Genomic DNA, 21113 nt, shown 5'->3' with positions numbered 1-21113 from the left:
GAACTCCTGTGGCATGTTATATCACAGATGCTATGGTTTGGATGAGAGTCCCCAAAGGTTTGTATGTTAAAGACTTTGTCCCAGAGTAGCCTGTTGGGAAATGCTGTGGACCTTTTGGAAGTGGGCCCTATGGGATATCCTTAGATCACTGGGGGTGTGCCCTCCAAAAAACTTTGGAGACCCCACGGTCTTATCTTTCTCTGCTTCATGGCTCCAAAAGTGAACATTCACTGTAAAGTACCTGCCTTAAGTAACCCTTGCCAGAGACCTAGGCAGAAATGTATCCACAATCTTGACATTGAACCTCCAAACTGTGAGCCAAGTAAACCTTACCTTTTACTAAGTTGATTGCCTCAGATATTTTGTTGTAATAATGCAAAGCTCACTAACACAATGGATGAATCCTAAATACTCTGTGATACGTAATCTAACCACATCTCAGAAATACAAATAGAGAATGATTCCACTTATATGACTATTAGGGTTCTCTACTGATGCAAAACCAAGAGGACATATATAGAGATATAAGAGGGGGATTTGTTAGAGAAAATGGTCCATGTAACCTATGGCAGGCCTTTAGCAAGCTACTGATCTTGGGACTCCAATAGTGTAGCTCAATCCATGTCTGAAGGCCTGAGAACCTAGATTCCCGGTGCCCCCAGATTAGGAGAAGAATATATCTCAACTTCAGGAGAAAGACAGGTGAAATCTTGATTTTTTTTGTTCTGTTCAGACCCTCAGCTGATATGATGATGCCTATCCACTTTGAGGGCAGATCTTCCTTGCTCAGCTCACTAACTCACATGCCAGTTTCCTCTGAATACAACCACAAACACACCAAGAAGTAATGCTTTGCCAGTTCTATAGGTATTTTTAATCTAGTCAACTAGTCACCCAAATATAGCCATCAAAAGAGTAACTATAGTCAAACTCTTAGAAGCAAAGTAGAATGAATGGTGGTTACCAGGAACAAGGAAATGGGATGATAAAGAATTGTTGCTCAACAGGTACAGAGTTTCTGGGACACAGTCTGTTGTACTAAAATGTGAGCATACTTAACACTACTGAACTGCACACATGTTTTCTTATGGTACATTTTATGTGTATGTGCTTTGAAGACAAATTAAAAGGAAAAAATGTATAACATAACTAATATCAAAATCAGTTTCTCATTGTTAAAATTTTCAAACATTTCCTTCAGCAATCTCGGGCTGGGTTTCAATATCCCACTTACCTCCCTTCCCTTCCTCTCCAGGCCTTTGCTTTTGTTAGAAAGGAACAAGTCACTGTTACTGATTAGAATAAGTCTTCCTGTCAATTGTTTTCCTAATGTGCAGGTCTGGTTGGGCTCTATGTGAGGCTCAGTGATCCCAGCTGAGTGAGGAACCCCACTGGGGCACACTCTGTGCTTTGCAGCCTGGAGCTCTCTATGTGCAAAGCACCTTCCTCGCAGACCATTCCGCACCTGAAACTCAGTCAACCTGTTCTTGGGACACTAATATTTGGGACTATCTTTAAAACCATTAAACACATACACTAAATGATGAATTAATTGGAGCTGTGGCTATTTGGAGGATATAAGGACTTCATAGACTGAGAACTCTATCAACAAGAAAAGGAAGAAGTGTAGTTTGCCCATACCCAGCATCTAAAAGGAAAAGTCCATAGAAAAATCTTCAAGCAAACCGACACACAAAAAAGGCACAAACCAGCTCTCAGCTCATTGTATTGAGAAAGAATCTGCTTTCTCAGTATCCAATCCATTTCCCAGAAACCAAGAGCTTGCCCTACTTTCACTTTCAATCCTACATGGGTGCAAGATAAAAATTGTTCAATTTGGGCTGAATTGACACCAAATCCTTTACTCATGTAAAAAAAAAAAAAAATGGAGGAGGGTATGGGACGTTTTGTTTATTGGAGGACTGTTGGGAGATTTCAAGCTTAGGGAAAGACATACACTAGCAGAAAGTTTTAGTTCAGTTTGGGAAAAATATGGCCAAAGAGGAACAGAGTTTGAACTTCTTTTTAAAACACTGACTCAGCATTCAAAGAAACTCCAAACTGACCAGCTGTTAGAGATTGTGAGCTTTTAATTCAGGTAGTCAGAAAGAAAATGAAAAGCTAAAATTTAAATGTGGAGATTGAAATAGAGGTTATCACATACTTCTCCAAGAATAGGCCCATTTGTGGCAGCCTCAAATATAAGGAAAAAAAAAAAAAAACCTTACCAAGATCAATGGAGAAAAAGCTTCAGATACAGAAATGTGGTGGTTAAACAGACTTCAAGGCCAAGAAGAATGTAGGTGTGTTTCAGCAACTGAAAGACCCAGATGAATCTTAATTTCTAAAACAAGTCAAATACTACTTACCCATAGATATTCAAAAAGATCATGGCAAAGAGGGAAAAGAGAAGATAGTTTCTATCTCTCATTTGTCAAATTTCAGGCATGGGTTCTGGGCAGGGAACAATATGGTAAGATCAACAGAGAACCTGTATATAACTCCCTTCTTTTTACTTGGTTCTTCCTTTCTTACGGAAGCAATGAGGAAGGAATGAAAGTACACAGAGTTTAAAGTTAAACAGAGTTTACATTTGCATCCCACCATGTGACCTGCTCAGGGAATTTGGGCAGGATTGTATTTACTCTCTGTCAGTTTTGTATTGCTATAGAAATAAAATTTAAAAAAAAAAAAAAAAATTACATGAGGCCGAGTATTTTATACTGAAAAGAGATCAATTTAGCCCAGAATTTTGGAAACTAGGGAGGGGGGTGAAGGTCTGGGGAGTGATATTGGCTAAATTATATTGTTCTATTGTGTAAATGTTTAAATTTGTATCAAGGAACCCCACAATTATGTACAACTATTATGCATCAGTAAAAATATGGGGAAAAATAATTTGAGAAGCTAAAAGTCCAAGATTGGGTGACCCAATCCATTGGACTTCTGATGAGGGCATTTTGGGTACATCACAACATGGCAGATGGCAGCATGTTATGGTTTGGACGTGAGGTATCCCCCAAAAGTTCACGTATAAGACAATGCAAAAAGGTTTAGAGGAAAAATGATTGGGTTGTGAGAGTCTTAACCCAAATCAGTGATTTAATCCCTCATAAGAATTAACTGAGTGGTAACTGAAGTGGTAGGTGTTGGTAAAGATGGCGACTGGAGTGCTTCTCTTCTGGGAGCTCAGGTCCATGACGCAGGGAGTGGCGCACAAACAATCACCTCCAATCCCTGAGAATGGCGCGAACTTTGAATGGCGCACCTCCAATCCCTGAAGTGGCACCAACTCTCAGCCAGTGAAGAAGTAGCAGCCCACTCGCCTTGCTCCTCCTCATCCTGCGTTAAGCCCATAAATATCAACACCCTGTTCATGCTCTCTCTTACTCTTACTCTCTCTCCTCCTCTCACCCTCTCTCTCTCTCTCTCCTCTCTTACTCTTATTCTCTCTTACTTTACCTCTCTTCCTCTTCCCCTCTCTTCCTCCCTCTTTCTCTCTCTCTCTCTCTCTCTCTCTCTCTCCCCCCCCCCCTTCTCATCCACGACTGGCCGCTACGGTCCTGCTAATAAAATCTCAGACAAGTTGTTTTGGCTTGTTGAGTTTACGGAGCTTTTCCACCGTTCTTTATAGTAGGTTTTGGCTGTAGGAGGTGGCATTGGGGCGTGGCTTTGGGTCTATATTTGTATTTAGAGAATGGAGTCTCTCTCTGTTTCCTGATCATTATGACATGAACTGCTTTCCTCTGCCATCCTTTCCTGCCATGAGATTTAGCCTCACCTCAAGCCCCAAGGAATTGGGCCAACCTTTGAAAAGCCAGCCTCTACCTCAGAGCAAAGCCTGTCCAAGGAAGAGACATGACCTTTGTCCTTGGAAATACCCACAGAGCACCCCTAGGCACATTCCCACCCTGCTAAGTTGTTTATCTACAAATAACAGGAGAGATCTGCTGCACCAGGCCAGGTGTCCCTGACTCAGTCAGGCTAGGTGGGGACCCATAGCAATCCCCTAGCAGCCACCAATCAGCATGAGACAGGGAAATACCTGGGATGCCAGATGACCCTCCCAGTAGTTTATGGTGTTGGGAAACCATATAGTTCAGCACAAACACCCCTCTTGGCTTAAACCAATCAGTTCAAATGAATCCCCTCTTGTAGTAACCAATCACCCCTACCCAACTTGTGAATGTGCTATTCATGTTTTAGAGTTGTTATTTGATTTTCCCGGGTGTGTGATGATTTGCTAAGAGATACTATGATGTATGTGGGGGTCCCTGCCTTCTCCAAAGAATGTATAAAACTGCTGCAAACCCTAGGCTCGGGGTCTCTCAGCGTCACCAGTTGCTGTGTGCATTTGGAGGACGGAGCTAGCTCGCAATAAACACCTCTTTGCTGCTTACATCGATCTTGGTCTCTGGTGGTCTTTTGGGGGTCCCGAATTCAAGCATAACACCTTCTATGGAATAAGACCTCTGAAACTGTGAGCCCCCAAATAAACTTTTTCTCCTTTACAGTTGTTCTGGTCAAATCCTTTAGTCACAGCAGTGAAAAAGCTGACTAAAACACAGCATATCAAGAAGGCCTATGGTAAAGAAGAGAGATGCCACGTGGAGAGACAATGAGCAAGCTCACTTAAAAAAAAAAAACAACCAACCAACCAAACAAACAAACAAAAAACCCACACTGTTGTGGGACTTCCTATAAGAACCTCAATCCATTGCCTCAAGAAAAGGATGAATCTCTCTTAAATTCCCAACCACCTCCCACTAGGCCCCACCTCTTAGGGGGTCCCTTACCTTTTAAAACTGCCACACTGAGAACCAAGCTCCAATACATAAACCTTTGGTGGACACACTGAAACTGTATTCAAACCATAGAGCCCTCCTCCAGAATTCTTATTTCCACTGCAAAATAGAGACAATATCATTTATTCTGCATGACCGTAGTCAGGATGAATTTGACACATAACATGGAGTGCCTAGAAAATAGTCTATAAATTTAAAAACATTATTTTTACCATTACTCAGCAAACAGAGGAACAGTGTAGTGTAGTGGCTCAAGAAGAAAGTTGGAGAGCAAAACTGCTTGGATTCAGATTACTTACCAGGCTATATAAGCTGGGACAGCTGATAAAGTCTATGCATGCCTCAGTTTCTATAAAATCATAAGATTTATTATGAGGTTTAAGATGTACACTCCATGTAAAGCAGTCAGCATTGCATCTGAAACACCTGTAGGTGCAGGGAGCCCCCTTCTGACTGTTAAGAGGACAAATACCAGACCATTAAAACAACTACTGGGTGTTTGAGAGTATATAAACCATGCACCTTCTCTCACATACTGAAGCTCCAGAAGAGTAAACCAGCTCCACTGTGAGTGAGTCTCTTATTTTGGGAAATTAGACTTTAAAAATAAATGATGCTTCCTCATTCTAGGATGCTTAAACAGACTCCCAATCTTGGGAAACATTTTACTATATTCTACATCTAATAGACTTTTTTTTTTTTAAATAACAAATGGTTTCTGTGATCTCTTCCAACAAAATGTTTGAAAATTCCAGTTGAGAAATCCTGTCACACCCATCCACCAACAGAACACTGAAAATCCCTTTTAGGGTTGTTGATTCATTTCCTTGGACTGAGTACTTTCAGTTTCACATTACTGTAAATTCATGATAAAGGTTGTTGTAGTCTTCAGTGTTTGGTCATTCGGGGAAATCCAGAAAGGCTCACAACGCTGGAGGATAAAATAAAAGCTCAGCCATCCAGCAAGAAGCAGAGAAGTGAGAGAAGCCAGTCCACCCACATTGAGCAGAAAGAGCAGGTAAGAAGGCTTCCTTCCCTTCTCAGCCTGTCTCTGCAGCTCTTCAAACGGGAGCTGAACTTGTGATTCTCCTGCCTTAACCTCCCTAACCACTGGGATTATAGGTGTGCTCCACTGCTCCTGGCCAGATAAGTATTTGAGAATATTTGAATATGTGTTAAACTACTTTTAAAAATGTGTTTTCAGGGCTGGGGATATAGCTCAGTTGGTAGAATGCTTGCCTCACATGCACAGGGTCCTGGGTTCAATCCCCAGCAACATACACACACACACACACACACACACACACAAATGCATTTGCAGATCATGATCAAATATTGGCATGATTTTTTCCAATTTCACATTTTTTGAGTGGGATGGGTTTTAGTAGTAATATATGGTAATTGTGTGTAAATTTGTACACAATTGTGTAACTAAGTAAAAACTATGTATAAATTTCATATGCTTTGTCTTTTTAATAGTATTGTAATATATTTCTAGTGTCGGTGTTTATGGAGAAGTAAATAGTATATTGTTGCAAATGCTTTACCATTTGCATGCCATAAATCAGTGTAAAACTTAGCAAGACTCTGTCTCAAAATAAAATAATTTTAAAAAGAAGCTGGGGATGTACTTAGCATGTTGAGACCCTGGGTTCAATCCATAGGACTACAATTATTTTTCCTAGCAAAATCAAAGTGTTATGGTTTGGATCTTGAATATTCATCAAAAGTTCATGTGTTAGGCAATGCAGCAATGTTCAGAGGTGAGAAGATTGGCTCATGATGGCTCTGACCTCATCCATGTATTAATCCATTATGGATTAATAATGTGAATGGACTACTGGGAAGTGGTGTAAACTGTGGGCAGGTGGGGCATGGCTGGAGGAAGAAGGTCACTGGGAGTGTGGCCTTGGAGAGTATATCTGTCCCTGGCGTGCTCTCTCTCTCTCCTTCCTGTTATGAGATGAGCCGCTTACTTCCAACACACCCTTCCATGATGGTGATCTGCCTCATCTCTCAGGATCAGAGCAATGAAGCTGACTGATTATGAATCAAAATAAACCTGTCCTTCTCTAGGCTGTGATTGCTCAGTCATATCCTCACTAAGTTCAAGCTAATTTACTGTGAAACTCATAAAACTTAAGCTTCAGAGCACTGCTCTGCAAAAGTAAGTTATGTTGATTCCACTTCTAGAATATGAGTTCAGGAACCTCATTCTAGTAAAATAAACATAAGTGCTTGAGGTGTGAGAAAGAAACGCATTTAAAAACATCTGGGAACCATCTAAGGGCTTACGTCAAACAAAGAGCACTTATCCATAAAGGTCTTCATTTGTTTTAAGATTAATGAATGAATAAGTCAATATTTAATTTCTTAAATCTAGTGGGGTTATCTTATTCTTTCATTATCTAATGTAAACTTTTAAATAAGAATCCAAGGAAATTTTTCCATGATAAATTAAATTGAAGATTTGGGTTGTGTGAGCAGTTAAATGTTGATGAGTCACTGTTACATCAACATTTTTTTAAATGAACCACTTTGATAATATTTTCATGACTTTCTAAAATTATACACTGTAATAGTTCATTTGCATTGTCAACTTGATTGGATTGAGATGTCAAAGGTTAAAAGGCTTCTGGGTATGTTAACCAAAGTGTGTCAAAGAATTATTGGCATGTGAGATAGCAAACTGAAGTGGAGACCCTGCCTAAGAGCCAGCAGCACCATCCAATAGGATGGTAGCTTGAATGGAATAAAAGTTTGAAGAGGAAGCAGCAGCAGATTCAAGCCTATTCTTCTTGAAGGGGTTTTTTGATTGCTTTTGCAATCACCTGAGGATCTTCACTCTTCCAAAGTGGATTTTTGACAGCAATTCTCCAGGGAGTTTCCAGAAACCTTTGGTCTCTGACTAGGGCAACAAAATTGATCCTTCTTGTTCTGAAGCTTCAGCCTCTTGAACTGCACAGCTATTGGTTCTCCCAGCTCTCCAGCCTGCAGATGGCCATTGTTGACTATCTAGCTTCTGGTTGTAAAAGCCCATTTAATAAATCCCCTATTTATAATCATACTTCCTGTTCATTCTGTTCCTCTAGAGAACCCTGACTAATACATACAGGTTTTCCCTCATCTACGTTGTTGATGCACATCACACTTTAATTTATACTGGGGAATTTGTATCTGCCTTCTGAAAGCAAAAGACCAGAAATTGTAAAATATCCCACTTCTTCTCTTGCAGACACTCCAAAACATGGCCTCAGAGACCTACATGCCAGGTCCCATATGCCTCATCGAGAATGTTAAAGGCCAACTGATGATCAACCAGGAAGCCCTGAAGATCCTGTCAGCCATCACAGACCCTGTGGTGGTGGTGGCCATCGTGGGCCTCTACCGTACAGGCAAATCCTACTTGATGAACAAGCTGGCCGGGAAGCAAAAGGGTGAGTGCCACCAGCAAAGCTCTCCTGAGCCCTGTGTCCATCACACTGTGGGCATCCAACATGGGGATGGAGAGGAGGAAGTTAGAGTCATAGAGGGATAGTGAAGCTAAACTTCCACTCACAGTTGGGCTTTTGGTCTTCAAGGTTCATCCATGTGGTAAAATGTCTCAAATTTCCTTCCTGTTTAAGGTGCAGTAATTGTTTATGCATGTCAATGTGTTTATCCAATCATCTGCAGATGAACACTTGGGCTGCTTCCACCTTTTCACCTTTAAAAATAATGCTGGTATGAAGATGGATACAAAACTATCTGTATAGTCTATGCTTTCATTTCTTCTGGGTATATGCCCAGAAGTAGAATTGCTGACTTATATGGCAATTCTGTTTAATTTCTTTGAGAATCACTGTACCAATTTCCATACTGCCTGCATCATCTTAAGTTCCCATCAGAAATTCATGAATGTTATAATTTTTCTACATCCTTGCCAACATTTATGATATTCTGTTTTGCTGTTGTTATTTGATAGTGGACATTTTAATGGGTGTGAAGCAGTATCTCGTGGTTTCAATTTACAGTTCCCTAAATGACTAGGGATGTTGGGCATCTTTTCATTCACTATTGGCCGTTTGTATATCCACTTTGTAGAAATATCTGCTGAAATCCTTGTTCATTTTTTAATCTGGTTGTTTGTGTTGCAATGTAAGGATTCTTTCTATATTCTGGATATCAACCCCTGACCAGATATACATCTAACATGTCTAACAAGTATTTTCCTCAGTTCCACGTGTTGCCTCCTCTGTTGATAGTGTACTTAGATACACAAAAGTTTTTCATTTTGATTACGTCCCACTCATTTTTTTCTTTTGTGGTCTTTACGCTTGGTGTCATATCCAAGAAATCACTGCCCAATTCAATGAAATGAAGTTTTTCCCCTAGGTTTTCTTTTATGGTTTTATAACTTGAACTCTAATGTTTAGGTCTTTCATCTATTTTGAGTTAATTTTTGTGGGGATTGTAGGAACAGCGGAAAAGCTCCGTAAACTCAACAGGCGGAAACAACCGTTTACCTGTCCAAGATTTTATTAGCGGGACTGTCACAGCCAGTCGCAGAAGAGAAGGGGGTCGAGAGAGAGAGAGAGAGAGAGAGAGAGAGAGAGAGAAGAGAGGAGAGGGGGGAAGAGAGAGATAAGAGAGAGGAGAGGGGGGAAGAGAGAGAGAAGAGAGGAGAGGGGGGAAGAGAGAGAGAAGAGAGGAGAGGGGGAAGAGAGAGAGAAGAGAGAGGAGAGGGGGGAAGAGAGAGAGAAGAGAGGAGAGGGGGAAGAGAGAGAGAAGAGAGGAGAGGGGGAAGAGAGAGAGAGAGAGAGAGAGAGAGAGAGAGAAGAGAGAGGAGAGGGGGGAAGAGAGAGAGAAGAGAGGAGGGGGGGAGAGAGAGAGAGAGCACGTACAGGGTGTTGATATTTTGGGGCTCAACACAGAATGAGGAGCAGGGTGAGTGGGCTGTTACTTCTTCATTGGTCAAGTGTTTGTGCCACTTCAGGGATTAGAGGTGCGCCATTCAAAGTTCGCACCGTTCACAGTGATTGGCGGTGATGTTTCAGTGCGTCATGGACCTGAGCTCCTGGAACAGAAGCGCTCCATGCGCCATCTTTACCAACAGGGATGAGGAAACACCACAACTCCTCCTTTCCCCCCCCCCCCCCTTGCATGTGGATCTGCAGTCTTTCCATGTCATTTCTTGAAGAAACTATTCCTTCTTCATTGAGTGATTTTGGAAGTCTTATGAAAATCATGTGACCATATATGTGAGACTTAATTTCTAGACTCTCTATTCCATTCTGTGACTCTATATATTGGTCTTTAAGCCAGGAACACACTGTTTTGATGACACAATTCTGTAGCAAGTATCAGATTTCAGATTCTTTGAAACCTCCAAATTTATACTTCCTTTTTTAAAGTTTATCTCTGAGATTTCTTATTAAAATTAGGGTATGTATTTTTACTTCTAAAAATTCACTGGAATCTCAATAAGAATTCATGGAATGTTTCCCTTTGGATAACAGTAACATCTCAAGGATAGCAAATGTTTCTATAGATGTGGATTTTCACATATTGCTTATCGTATGTGGGTAATTTCCTCATATTTTTAGTTTGTTTATTTTTTATTATTATAAATGTTACATTTTTATGTATTAGATATTCTAATTTTTATTTTTCCGACTATAAATAAGATCATCCAATACAGGCTGTGTTTTTTTTCCCTCTCTCTTACACTTGGTTATGCTTTTATCACACTTTCCAGAACACACTATTAAAATTCTACCCATCTTATCTCCTCTGTGCTTGACAGGCTTCTCTCTGGGTGCCACAGTGCAGTCTCACACCAAAGGAATCTGGATGTGGTGTGTGCCTCATCCCAAGATGGCAGACCACACTCTAGTACTGCTTGACACCGAGGGCCTGGGAGATGTAGAGAAGGTAAGGAGGGAGGATTCTACTTTGGATTAAGCCCCTGTCTCTGAAAATTCTTTCTAGTATGTAGTTTTTCCTTAAATAAGAATTTGCATTATAATATGTCATTTCATTTTGCTTATATATCATGAGACTAGGTGTAACAACCAGAGATGAGGAAAATATTCATAATACACAATCCTTTCAGAAAAGCAAGATAGTAGACAATATTCCAACTATTAACAACAGACTGTAAGCTCCTCAAGTTACCCCACATGCATAAAGATAGCAAAAATAAAGTTAATGTCATAGTCTTATCCTACAGAAAACTTTAGTTAAGAATTTTTGTTTTGAAGCCCCAAGACTTTGTGTTTAAATTAAACTCTGGCAGTACCTTAGTGACTTTAAGCCAAATATCTGATTCTTTTAGCTTTAGCTTTCTGATCTGTCAAATGGATGTAATAGTTCTATATTTGCCTCATATTATTGTTTTGAATATTATTGTTTGAATGTTCAGGGGTACAATAATTACTTGATAAAGTACCTAGAAGTATTATAAATCTTATTTGTGTTAGTTAGCTCTTCATTGCTGTGACCAAAATATCTGACAAGAACAACCCAGAGACAGGTTTATTTTGGCTCATGGTTGGTGAGCTTCATTGCTCTGACCCTGAGAGATTAGGCAGAACACCATCGTGGAAGGTGTGGTGGAAGCAAGCTGCTCACTTCATAACAGTCAAAAAGGAGAGAGAGAGAAAGAGAGAGAGGGCACAGTGACAGATATACTCTCCAAGGCCACACTCCCAGTGACCTTCTTCTTCCAGCCATGCCCCACCTGCCCACAGTTTACACCACTTCCCAGTAGTCCATTCATATTATTAATCCATAGTGGATTATACACAAATGAGATCAGAGCCATCATGAGCCAATCTTCTCACCTCTGAATATTGCTGCATTGCCTAACACATGAGCTTTTGGTGAATATTCCAGATCCAAACCATAACACTTTGATGAGTCAATTTTGCTATGAAAAATAGGAAAAAAAAATTGCATTCCTAGGGATTGAACCCAGGGTCTCTCACATGCTAGGAAAGCACTGAGTACATCCTCATCCCCCATTTAAACAAATTATTTTATTTTGAGACAGAGTCTTGCTAAGTTTTACACTGATTTATGGCATACAAATGGTAAAGAATTTGCAACAATATTTTATTTACTTCTCCATAAACACCAACACTAGAAATGTATTACAATACTACCAAAAAGACAAAGCATATGAAATTTATACACAGTTTTTACTCAGTTACACGATTATGTACAAATTTACCTGCAATTACCATATGCTACTACTATAACCTATCCCACTCAAAAAAAATGTGAAATTAGAAAAAAAAATCATCCCAAAATTTAATCATGATCTGCAAACACATTTTTTTAAAGTTGCTTTACACATACTCAAATATGCTCAAATGCATCATCTGGCCAGGCATAATACACACGCCTATGATCCCTGTGACTTGGGAAGCTGAGGCAGGAGTTCAAATCCAGCCTCAGCAACTTAGTGAGGCCCTAAGCAATGTAGTAGGACATTTGTCAAAATAAAATATATATTTAAAAAAAGGCTGAGAATGTTGCACAGTGGTTAAGCACCCCTGGGTTCAATGCCTTGAACAAAAAAAAATTAATAATACATCATCTGTACTAAAATAGTGCAAAAATCATTGGTATGTCCATCATGATTAGATAACTCATGCATATAAATCTCTTTGATATAGTGGGTATTAAACAAATTGTATATTTTATGAAAGCACCTTAAACCAAGTATAAAGAAACATATGCTCAAGATAAAATTCATTTCCTTTCAAAACTACTGGACAGTGTTTTATTTTCTTTTTTTTTTTCTATCACAAATTCAAGATGGAATTAAAGATACTTTCCAATGAAATACTTGCCAGGCACAGAGACAGATGACAATGTTACTTATATTTTGACAAGCTGTAACACCCCACAAAAAATCATACTTTAATAACATTCTTATTTAGAGGCTAAATATGAAAGTTCATCACTCACAGTTAAATTCAGATAAAGTGTTTTGAATATTGGTAGCCTATTGGTAATATTTGAAACCTAATATAAGAAAACAAATAGTAGCAGACATAAATGAAGGAATTAAGCATTTTTTAAAGTAACTTTATTTATTTTTATGTGGTGCTGAGGATCGAACCCAGAACCTTGCACATGCTAGATGAGTGCTCTACTGCTGAGCCACAACCCCAGCCCTCAGTCTCAACAGATCTTAAGAAATGAGATCACCATATTGGATGACACTTAAGAACAATAACTAAATAGACGGAGATGTCTTTTTTTAACCAATTTATTGAGTTATGATTTACTTTTCATCAAAAAAAATCTGTCAAAATTAAAAGTCTCAAAAATTATCACAGTTTACATGAAAACATAACATTTACAGCTCTGAATTGGTAATGCACTCTCTGCTAGGTGTGTTAATATTGATATTTACTTTCCCTTAAGGTTACTGAGATTTAGTGCTTTTTTTTTTTTTTTTTTTTTTTTTTTTGGCTTTCTTTTCATGCAGGAAGACAGGAGTCTTTCTAACTCTTTGGTTTTTACAATCTTTTTGGCTGTTCTGGTGCAGCTGTTCATACCCATGCCAAGGGTGTGTTATAATCTCTTTAAAGTCCTACAGGCCGATGCTCAGGATCATTGTCATCATCATCATCCATGGTGACAAGCACTGATTTAGAGAAAGCCTCAATTCCCAAAGATTGGCAAAATCCATTGTGTGAAGACAACACTAATTGTTCAGTCACTGGCTTCATTTTCCGTTCATCACTCACCAACAGAATAGTGACCATCAATTTCTACATCAGAAGATGAGGAAGTAATGTCCTCTTGCTTCCTTTTAGTGCTTGTTCTTAGGGAGTTTCTCCTGAGAAAATTTTTCAACTGAAATTGTCTTTAAGCTCTTTGAATACCCACAACCTTGACTGTTTTGCAGCCATCTGCCAGTCAAAATAGGAGTGCCTGGGAGAATCAGTGTAAAACAGAAGTACAAATCAAAAAAGTATTCAAAGTCCAAGTCCTATGGACACTCATTTCAGTTTGGATCTCAGTTCCTCTTTTAGGTCATTAGTCTAATAAAACTCCAAGTGAGCATACTTTGACCACTGCTGATCTGAAAGCACCATGGAATAAAATATCCTCTTGGCAAAAATGTGTTCTGACCTCCAGGGCGACAACCAGAATGACTCCTGGATCTTTGCCCTGGCAATCCTCCTGAGCAGCACTTTTGTGTACAACAGCATGGGAACCATCAACCAGCAGGCCATGGACCAACTTCAGTATCTTTTTTGTGGTCCAAAACAGCACCAAAGTCAGAGGGGAAACCTCTATTAGTAAATCAGCTGCCTGAGCCAGAATCTTGATGAATCTAGCACACACACACACACAAAAAAAAAAAAGAAAAACAAAACAAAAATAACAAGGACAGAGGAAAGGCTCATATACCTACTAAATAATCGCCATGCAGGTTAAGAAAAACAAAGTGGAAATGAAGGTTTTGGAATATGTGGAACTAGTGGGGGAGGGGGAGCCCTGTTATTTTTGTTAGTTTTCCTTAATTAGCTCCTCAGCTATGTGACAGAGCTGACAAATCGAATCAGAGCCAAATCCTCACCTGAGGAGAATGAGATTGAGGATTCAGCTGAATTTGTGAGCTTCTTCCCAGACTTTGTGTGGACTCTGAGAGATTTCTCCCTAGACTTGGAAATAGATGGACAGCCCATCTCAGCAGATGAGTATCTGGATGCTGCCCTGAAGCTAAAGCAAGGTAACAGGAACTTAGAATTGATAAATGGGGATGTCAGAACCCAAGACATTACTATTTTTTACTTTCATTTTTTAATTTTTTTGTTACCAGGGATTGAACCTAGGGGCACTTAACCACTGAGCCATGTCCCCAGTCCTTTTTATTTTTTATTTTTTGTTTGAGACAGGGTCTCACAAGTTGCTGAGGGCCTTGCTAAGTTGCTGAGGCTGGCTTTGAATTTGTGATCCTCTTGCCTCAGCCTCCCAAATCACTGGGATTACAGGGATTCCTGGGAATTCATGCTTAATATCCAAATTAATAGATTTGACTTTAAGTTATATTCTCCTTGTTTTTTTTTTCTTTCACCTTTCCCTTTGCTATGATTCAGTAAATTTGAGAATTTGTGCTTAGATTTTGTGATTCTAAATTTAACCCAAAAATATGGGTACAAAGGATATATATTTGAAGAAAATAGATCAAAGCCTAAGCAGTATGTCAGCTCAAATGTTGGAAAACTATGACCCAATACAATTGATGGCCAATGTAGCTACCAGATGTCTGTAAATGAATTTTATTAAAATAATTCTGTGTCCATTCATTTACATATTGTCTGTGGATGCTATCATGATACAGTAACTGAGTTCTTAAGACATCTAACTTATCTGAAAAGGTTGAAATATATACTCTTTAGCTTTTAAATGATTTTTTTTGCAAATCCTTATAGTATGCAAATCCTTTTTTTTTTTTTTTTCTTATTCCAGGTACCAGTAAAAAAGACAAAAATTTTAATCTGCCCCGGCTCTGTATCCGGAAGTTCTTCCCAAAGAAGAAATGCTTTATTTTTGATAGGCCCACTCATAGAAAGAAGCTTGCCCAGCTAGAGACTCTGCATGATGATCAACTAGACAGTGAATTTGTGCAACAAGTTGCAGAATTCTGTTCTTACATATTCAGCTATTCCAAGGTTAAAACTCTTTCAGGAGGCATCAAGGTCAATGGACCACGTGAGTACCCTTTTCAGTAATCCCACTAATCGTTAGGATCAGAGGAACATGAAATAACATCAACCTATTTCAGTTTTGAAAAATACTTAATTATCACTTTTGTTGTATTAAATTTTAGATGGTACCAAAATTTATAATAGATTTTGTTAACCAGACATCCTTGATAGGAAAAGGTAGGAATGGCCAAAATAAAAATATATATATGTGTGTATGTGTGTGTGTGTGTGTCTATATCTATATATATATATATATATATATATATATATATCTCCTAAAATTTCCGTAGTAAACTGGAGCTATACTCTCCAATATAGTAGTCACTAGACAAGGATGGCTATTTAAATTTTAATGTAAATTAATTAAATGAAAGAAAATTTAAAAATTTGATCACAGAGCTCCATTTCAAGTGGTAATACCTGCATGTGGCTAATGCCTGTTATATTAGCATATCCAAGAAAGTTCTCTTGGACAATACTGTTTATTCTAATACACCAAATGGAGCACTCTTTTTGATTGGGATAGCATCTCTTGTTCCATAATAACAATCGAATACTTACTATGGTCAGGGCTAATGATGGATATAAGTGAAAGAGATATGGTTTCTGTTTTAATGGCATTTGGTGTTAAAAATGGATGCGAGCTTTCAATGAGTGCCAGCCCATTTAGTCTAGGACCAGGATTCTCAACACATCACCTTGGGATCTTGCCAAAGAGGAAGGCCTAATTCAACAGATCTGGGGTAGGACTGAGATGCTTTATTTCAAGGAACTTCCAGGTGATACTGAGGATGTGAAGAATGTGAGGCAAACAGGTGGTAACTGATATGCTCAGAATTACACAGAACAAATGTTTTCTTCATTCCACCAACAAATATCATCATTTGTTCTCTATATGTAGGCTTGGAGAGTCTGGTGCTGACCTATGTCAATGCCATCAGCAGTGGGGATCTGCCCTGCATGGAGAACGCAGTCCTGGCCCTGGCCCAGATAGAGAACTCAGCTGCTGTGCAGAAGGCCCTTGCCCACTATGACCAGCAGATGAAGCAGAAGGTGCAGCTGCCCACAGAGACCCTGATGGAGCTGCTGGACCTACACAGGGACTGTGAGAGAGAGGCCATTGAGGTCTTCATCAAACATTCCTTCAAAGATGTTGACCAACTATTTCAAAAGGAATTAGGGGTAATTTTTCTCTCAAATTTATATGGATTTGGATTTTAGAAGGCAAATACTATGAGAGAATAAGATGGGTCTTCTTTTGAGAGAGGCAATTGTTACTAGATTTTAAAATGATGACAGCTGTCTGTTGATAATCATAATAAGCAGGAGAAATGGTTTTATGACTATGTACTCAAAGCTTTGAGACCTTTTCTCTCTTATGAATAAGCTAATATTCTTCCCCTTAACTGCATGCAATAAATAATAATCAGGGCTTCCAATCAAATTACATGCCCATGGTTATTGCACTGGTTTGATATTCAAGGCAGAAAAGCAAAAGGAATTTGAGTCTTACTTGTCTGCAGCTGCACATTTTTTGAGCCACATTTTTTCCCCATGGGCAATCATTCAGTCCATTTTGAAAATGTGGCCTAAAGTCAGCAATCTCTGTTCTGAATCTCACCTCAAAGGAGAAAGAGCTTCAGTAGAAAGTTGGGACCAGGAGGAAGAACCTGGTCCCGCAGAAGAACCTGTAAATTTATCTAGGGGTCTTAATTTTTTTTTCAAGAAGTTCCAGAAGTTCTGAGTTTTAGCTAACAACTTTTTCCTGTTATGGATTTTTTTTTTTTTCCATTTTTACATCAAAGGCCCAGCTAGAAACAAGGCGGGACAACTTTCATGAACAGAATCTGAAAGCATCTTCAGATCGTTGCTCAGCTTTACTTCAGGACATTTTCAGCCCTCTAGAAGAGAATGTGAAGCAGGGAATTTATTCTAAACCAGGGGGCTATCGTCTCTTTATTCAGAAGATAGAAGAGCTGAAGAAAAAGTACTATTTGGAACCCAGGAAGGGGATACAGGTGACTGAGATATATCTGTGTATTATGGTAAACTACCAATGTGCCCTCTGAAACAGCAGTGTCATCAAGACTAACTGCACAGAGAGGTGCCTTACTCTCTGCATGACGTTCACAGTTTCAATAACATGTACAAGGAGCCCATTATAACTAGACATGTCCTAAATATTCATCAAAGAAGAATGTGCCCAACTAAAAAATGAGGTATAAATTATCAGATTAACCACCAAGTTGTTACTATCATAGATGGATATTTTGTGTTGCAAAATGCAATGATGGTCCCCTGAGCAAAACCAATAATTTATCGGTTTGTGCTTCAAACTGGCTTTAAAGAACAAGATTTCAAATAATGTCACCATCTGTCTCTCTGTCCCTTACTCTCTCCGATCCCCACACTGCCCTCCCTTTCTTCCTTCATCCCCATTTCTCTGATCAGCTTTCTCCATGAGGTCTTATTCTCCAGCAAGTTCACTCCATATAGGACCACAGCACCACTAACGCCAAATGAACAGCCCTCAGTCTAAAAGGACCGAGAGTCTCTTCTGCACAGTAAGGGGCTCCTTAAAAGCCATTGTTTAGTGGGTGCTCTGACCAAACAGCCTGGAGCAAGTGCCCACTCCTGTGTCAGGGAATCTTGGCCACCAGTTATGCCAGAGCCAAGAGGATCAATTCTAGAGGCAAAGGTGCGGGGGAGATAGACAGGAACAAATGTGTCATTTCCTACTGTTGACTCTGTGTTCTCTGGACTCTAAGGCTGAAGAGATTCTGCAGAAGTACTTGAAGTCCAAGGAGGACGTGACTGACACAATTCTACAGACAGACCAGACTCTCACAGAAAAGGAAAAGGAGATCGAGGGTGAGTAGTGAGTCAGGAGATGGGAAGGCTGAAAAGCTCCGAAAGGTTTATATCATTTGACTGAGACACAAGGGATCTCTAAGCCGGAACAAGAAGAGCAAAGATATGTCTTATTTTCCAAGTCACACTGGGTAGAGCGTATGCAGTCAGTGGCAACTGTAGCAAGGAAATGTAGAGGAAGGCCAGGCAGCAGTAACCCCGTTTACCTTTTTCTTCTCCCTTTTCTTCTTCAGTGGAGCGTGTGAAAGCTGAATCTGCAGAGGCTACAGCAAAAATGTTGGAAGAAATGCAAAGGAAGAATGAGCAGCTGATGGAACAGAAAGAGAAGAGTTATCAGGAACACGTGAAACAGCTGACTGAGAAGATGGAGAAGGACAGGGTCCAGATGCAGCAAGAGCAAGAGAGGATCATCGCTCTTAAACTTCAGGTATCAATAGTTGCACCACCTCGAGGTTTCTGTTTGTTTTTCTCTCCCTTCTCCCTGATCATAACTTTAGTGTGGCAGGTAGAACATGAAGTCTAAAAATAGACTTTGCCTGCTCTCTCCTGCTTTTCAATTCCTATGTGCCTGCCTGACCTGTCCACTGCCTATGTCTGGTTTTTTTTAAAGTTTTTTAATCACAGTTAAATATCTTTCAATGAATGGCAGTTGTTATCTGCTAAACATCATAAATGTTTTACCTCTTGCTTAAGACCATAGAAAGCAAGAACTACATATATATCCCTATTGCTTAGGAGAAAAACAGGCTCAGAAAGGTTAAATAATTGTTATAAGTTATTACAAAAATAAAAAAATATATGAGATGTCTTCATTAATAGAGGAACCCACCATGGTTTTTTGTTTTGTTTTTCTGTCATACCTGTATGACTTGAGCTGTAGGAGAACCTTGATGAACACCAGAACTCCTTCACCCTCACACTAGTGCAATAGACTGACGCTCCTACCTGGTTTTTGTGCCCTGCTCCCAGTTTTTATTGTGTTGGAAGTTATGGCGGAAATTCAGTACTGTCAGGAGTCTTGCCTATCTTTTGCCACCCCTGCTACCAAGCTGTGGAGGCTTAGATCAAATCTCCTAATCTAAGATTCAGATACTTTATCAGATTCTGAGAACACTTTATTTCTGTGTTATGTATAGACACATAATAATAAGTGGGTAGGTAGATGTATGAGTCTAAAATACATGGAAAAGAATTGAAACCAAGCATAACTAAGATTTTCCACAAAGGTTTTATACAATTAATAGGGAGAAATCAAGACTGGTAATTTGAGTTCATTGCCACATCAGGAAGTATGGCTGAACATATTTGTTAGCTAAAAGAACACCCAGGAGAAGCAATCGCAGAGCTCGGATGCCAAGGAAAAAGTACCCACAAAAATTAAGGGTAGAGAAAATGTCACTAGGAAATTAAATACTAAAAAAAAAAAATTGTAAAAATCAATGAATGTGCAAATAGATAGAATATAGGGATTTACTTAGTGCTACAGTTTATTCAGTTTCCTTTTTTTTTTTTTTTTAGGAACAAGCCCGGTTACTAAAGGAGGGATTCCAAGAAGAGAGCAAACGACTTCATAATGAGATACAGAATCTTCAGAGGAGGATGGAAAGACCAAAGAGAAGATGTGTCATAAGCTAAAGACCTAAAGATTTACAGGCTTCCTGTTGTCACCCTTATGCAAGGAATAGCTGAAGCAATTTTAGATTCTGGACCAAGTGTCACTTCTTTGGCTAATAATTATGTATTATGACATAGTCTTAAAATGTTGCCAAGACAAACAATGATAATTAAAATCATTGTTCTTCTTCCTTAAAAGATTATAAATTATATGAACTCTAGGGCAGAGGGGTTGAAGGGAAGGGAGGGGGCATGGGGTTAGAAATGATGGTGGAATGTGATGATCATTATTATCCAAAGTGCATGTATGAAGACACGAATTGGTGTGAATATACTTTGTATACAACCAGAGATATGAAAAATGGTGCTCTATATGTGTAGTAAGAATTGTAATATATTCCATTGTCATACATAAATAAAAAAGATTATGAATTATGTAATAAGGATGCATTTTACTTCTGTATCAATACAGGAGGTGTCACTGATATCACTCAAGAAAAGTTGGTTCAGTTGTTCAAGTTGCCCACCATTAGACAAATGGACACTGAGAAGTGCCTTAAGTAAAAAAATCTTGGCACACAGCTGAGCACCAAGTTATTCAAGTGTATAATGGAGCCCATGGCAGACACAATCATCCTAATTTCTTACTGAAGACAATAAATATTATACCAAGGATGACCAAATTATGATCAATAATGAGATTTCTGGACACTTGACAATAGATGATCCTCACTGATGGATTCTAAGTTAAAACAAGCCACCTTACATAGAAATCCAGAATCTCTATATCATGTACAAGAAAGTGGAAGAAACCATTATCATGAGAAGGAGTTGAATTATAAACAAATGCAATAAACAAGAAAACTTTCCTTTCTGTCCCCAGTTCATCCAGATTATAACACTTTAGAACTTTAGACAGCTGACAATGTATTACATTATCAGCAACATTATAACATAACAATGATGTACTGTGTACTTAGAGCAATGTAGAATTTGCAAAGGTGGGCTTTAAATAATGAAAAATAATGTGTTAGAAAACAGAACTAAACTAATGATTTGTTTATAATCTTAAAGCTTAAGCTAATCTTTTCTTAATTCAAGTCACCTT

The 21113-nt window shown here is 39.0% G+C and overlaps 1 protein-coding gene across 1 annotated transcript; it reads left to right on the top strand.

Annotated features, from left to right (window-relative positions):
* Nucleotides 1-5675: 5675 nt before the first annotated feature.
* LOC114092512 (guanylate-binding protein 1-like) lies at nt 5676-20448 on the top strand. Its single transcript, XM_027935073.3, is given in 12 exon segments — nt 5676-5823; nt 8041-8242; nt 10591-10718; nt 13944-14053; nt 14345-14541; nt 15282-15524; nt 16422-16702; nt 17326-17538; nt 18289-18391; nt 18625-18818; nt 19910-19991; nt 19994-20448. Coding segments are annotated over 11 exon segments (1782 nt in total). The 5' UTR covers nt 5676-5823; nt 8041-8052; the 3' UTR covers nt 20035-20448.
* The last annotated feature ends 665 nt before the right edge of the window (nt 20449-21113 follow it).

The sequence above is a fragment of the Marmota flaviventris genome, chromosome 10 (genome assembly GCF_047511675.1).
Source record: "Marmota flaviventris isolate mMarFla1 chromosome 10, mMarFla1.hap1, whole genome shotgun sequence".
NCBI classification, from domain to species: domain Eukaryota; kingdom Metazoa; phylum Chordata; class Mammalia; order Rodentia; family Sciuridae; genus Marmota; species Marmota flaviventris.
The sequence above is the reverse complement of the archived record's forward strand: the minus strand, read 5'-3'. Positions and strand labels throughout refer to the sequence as shown.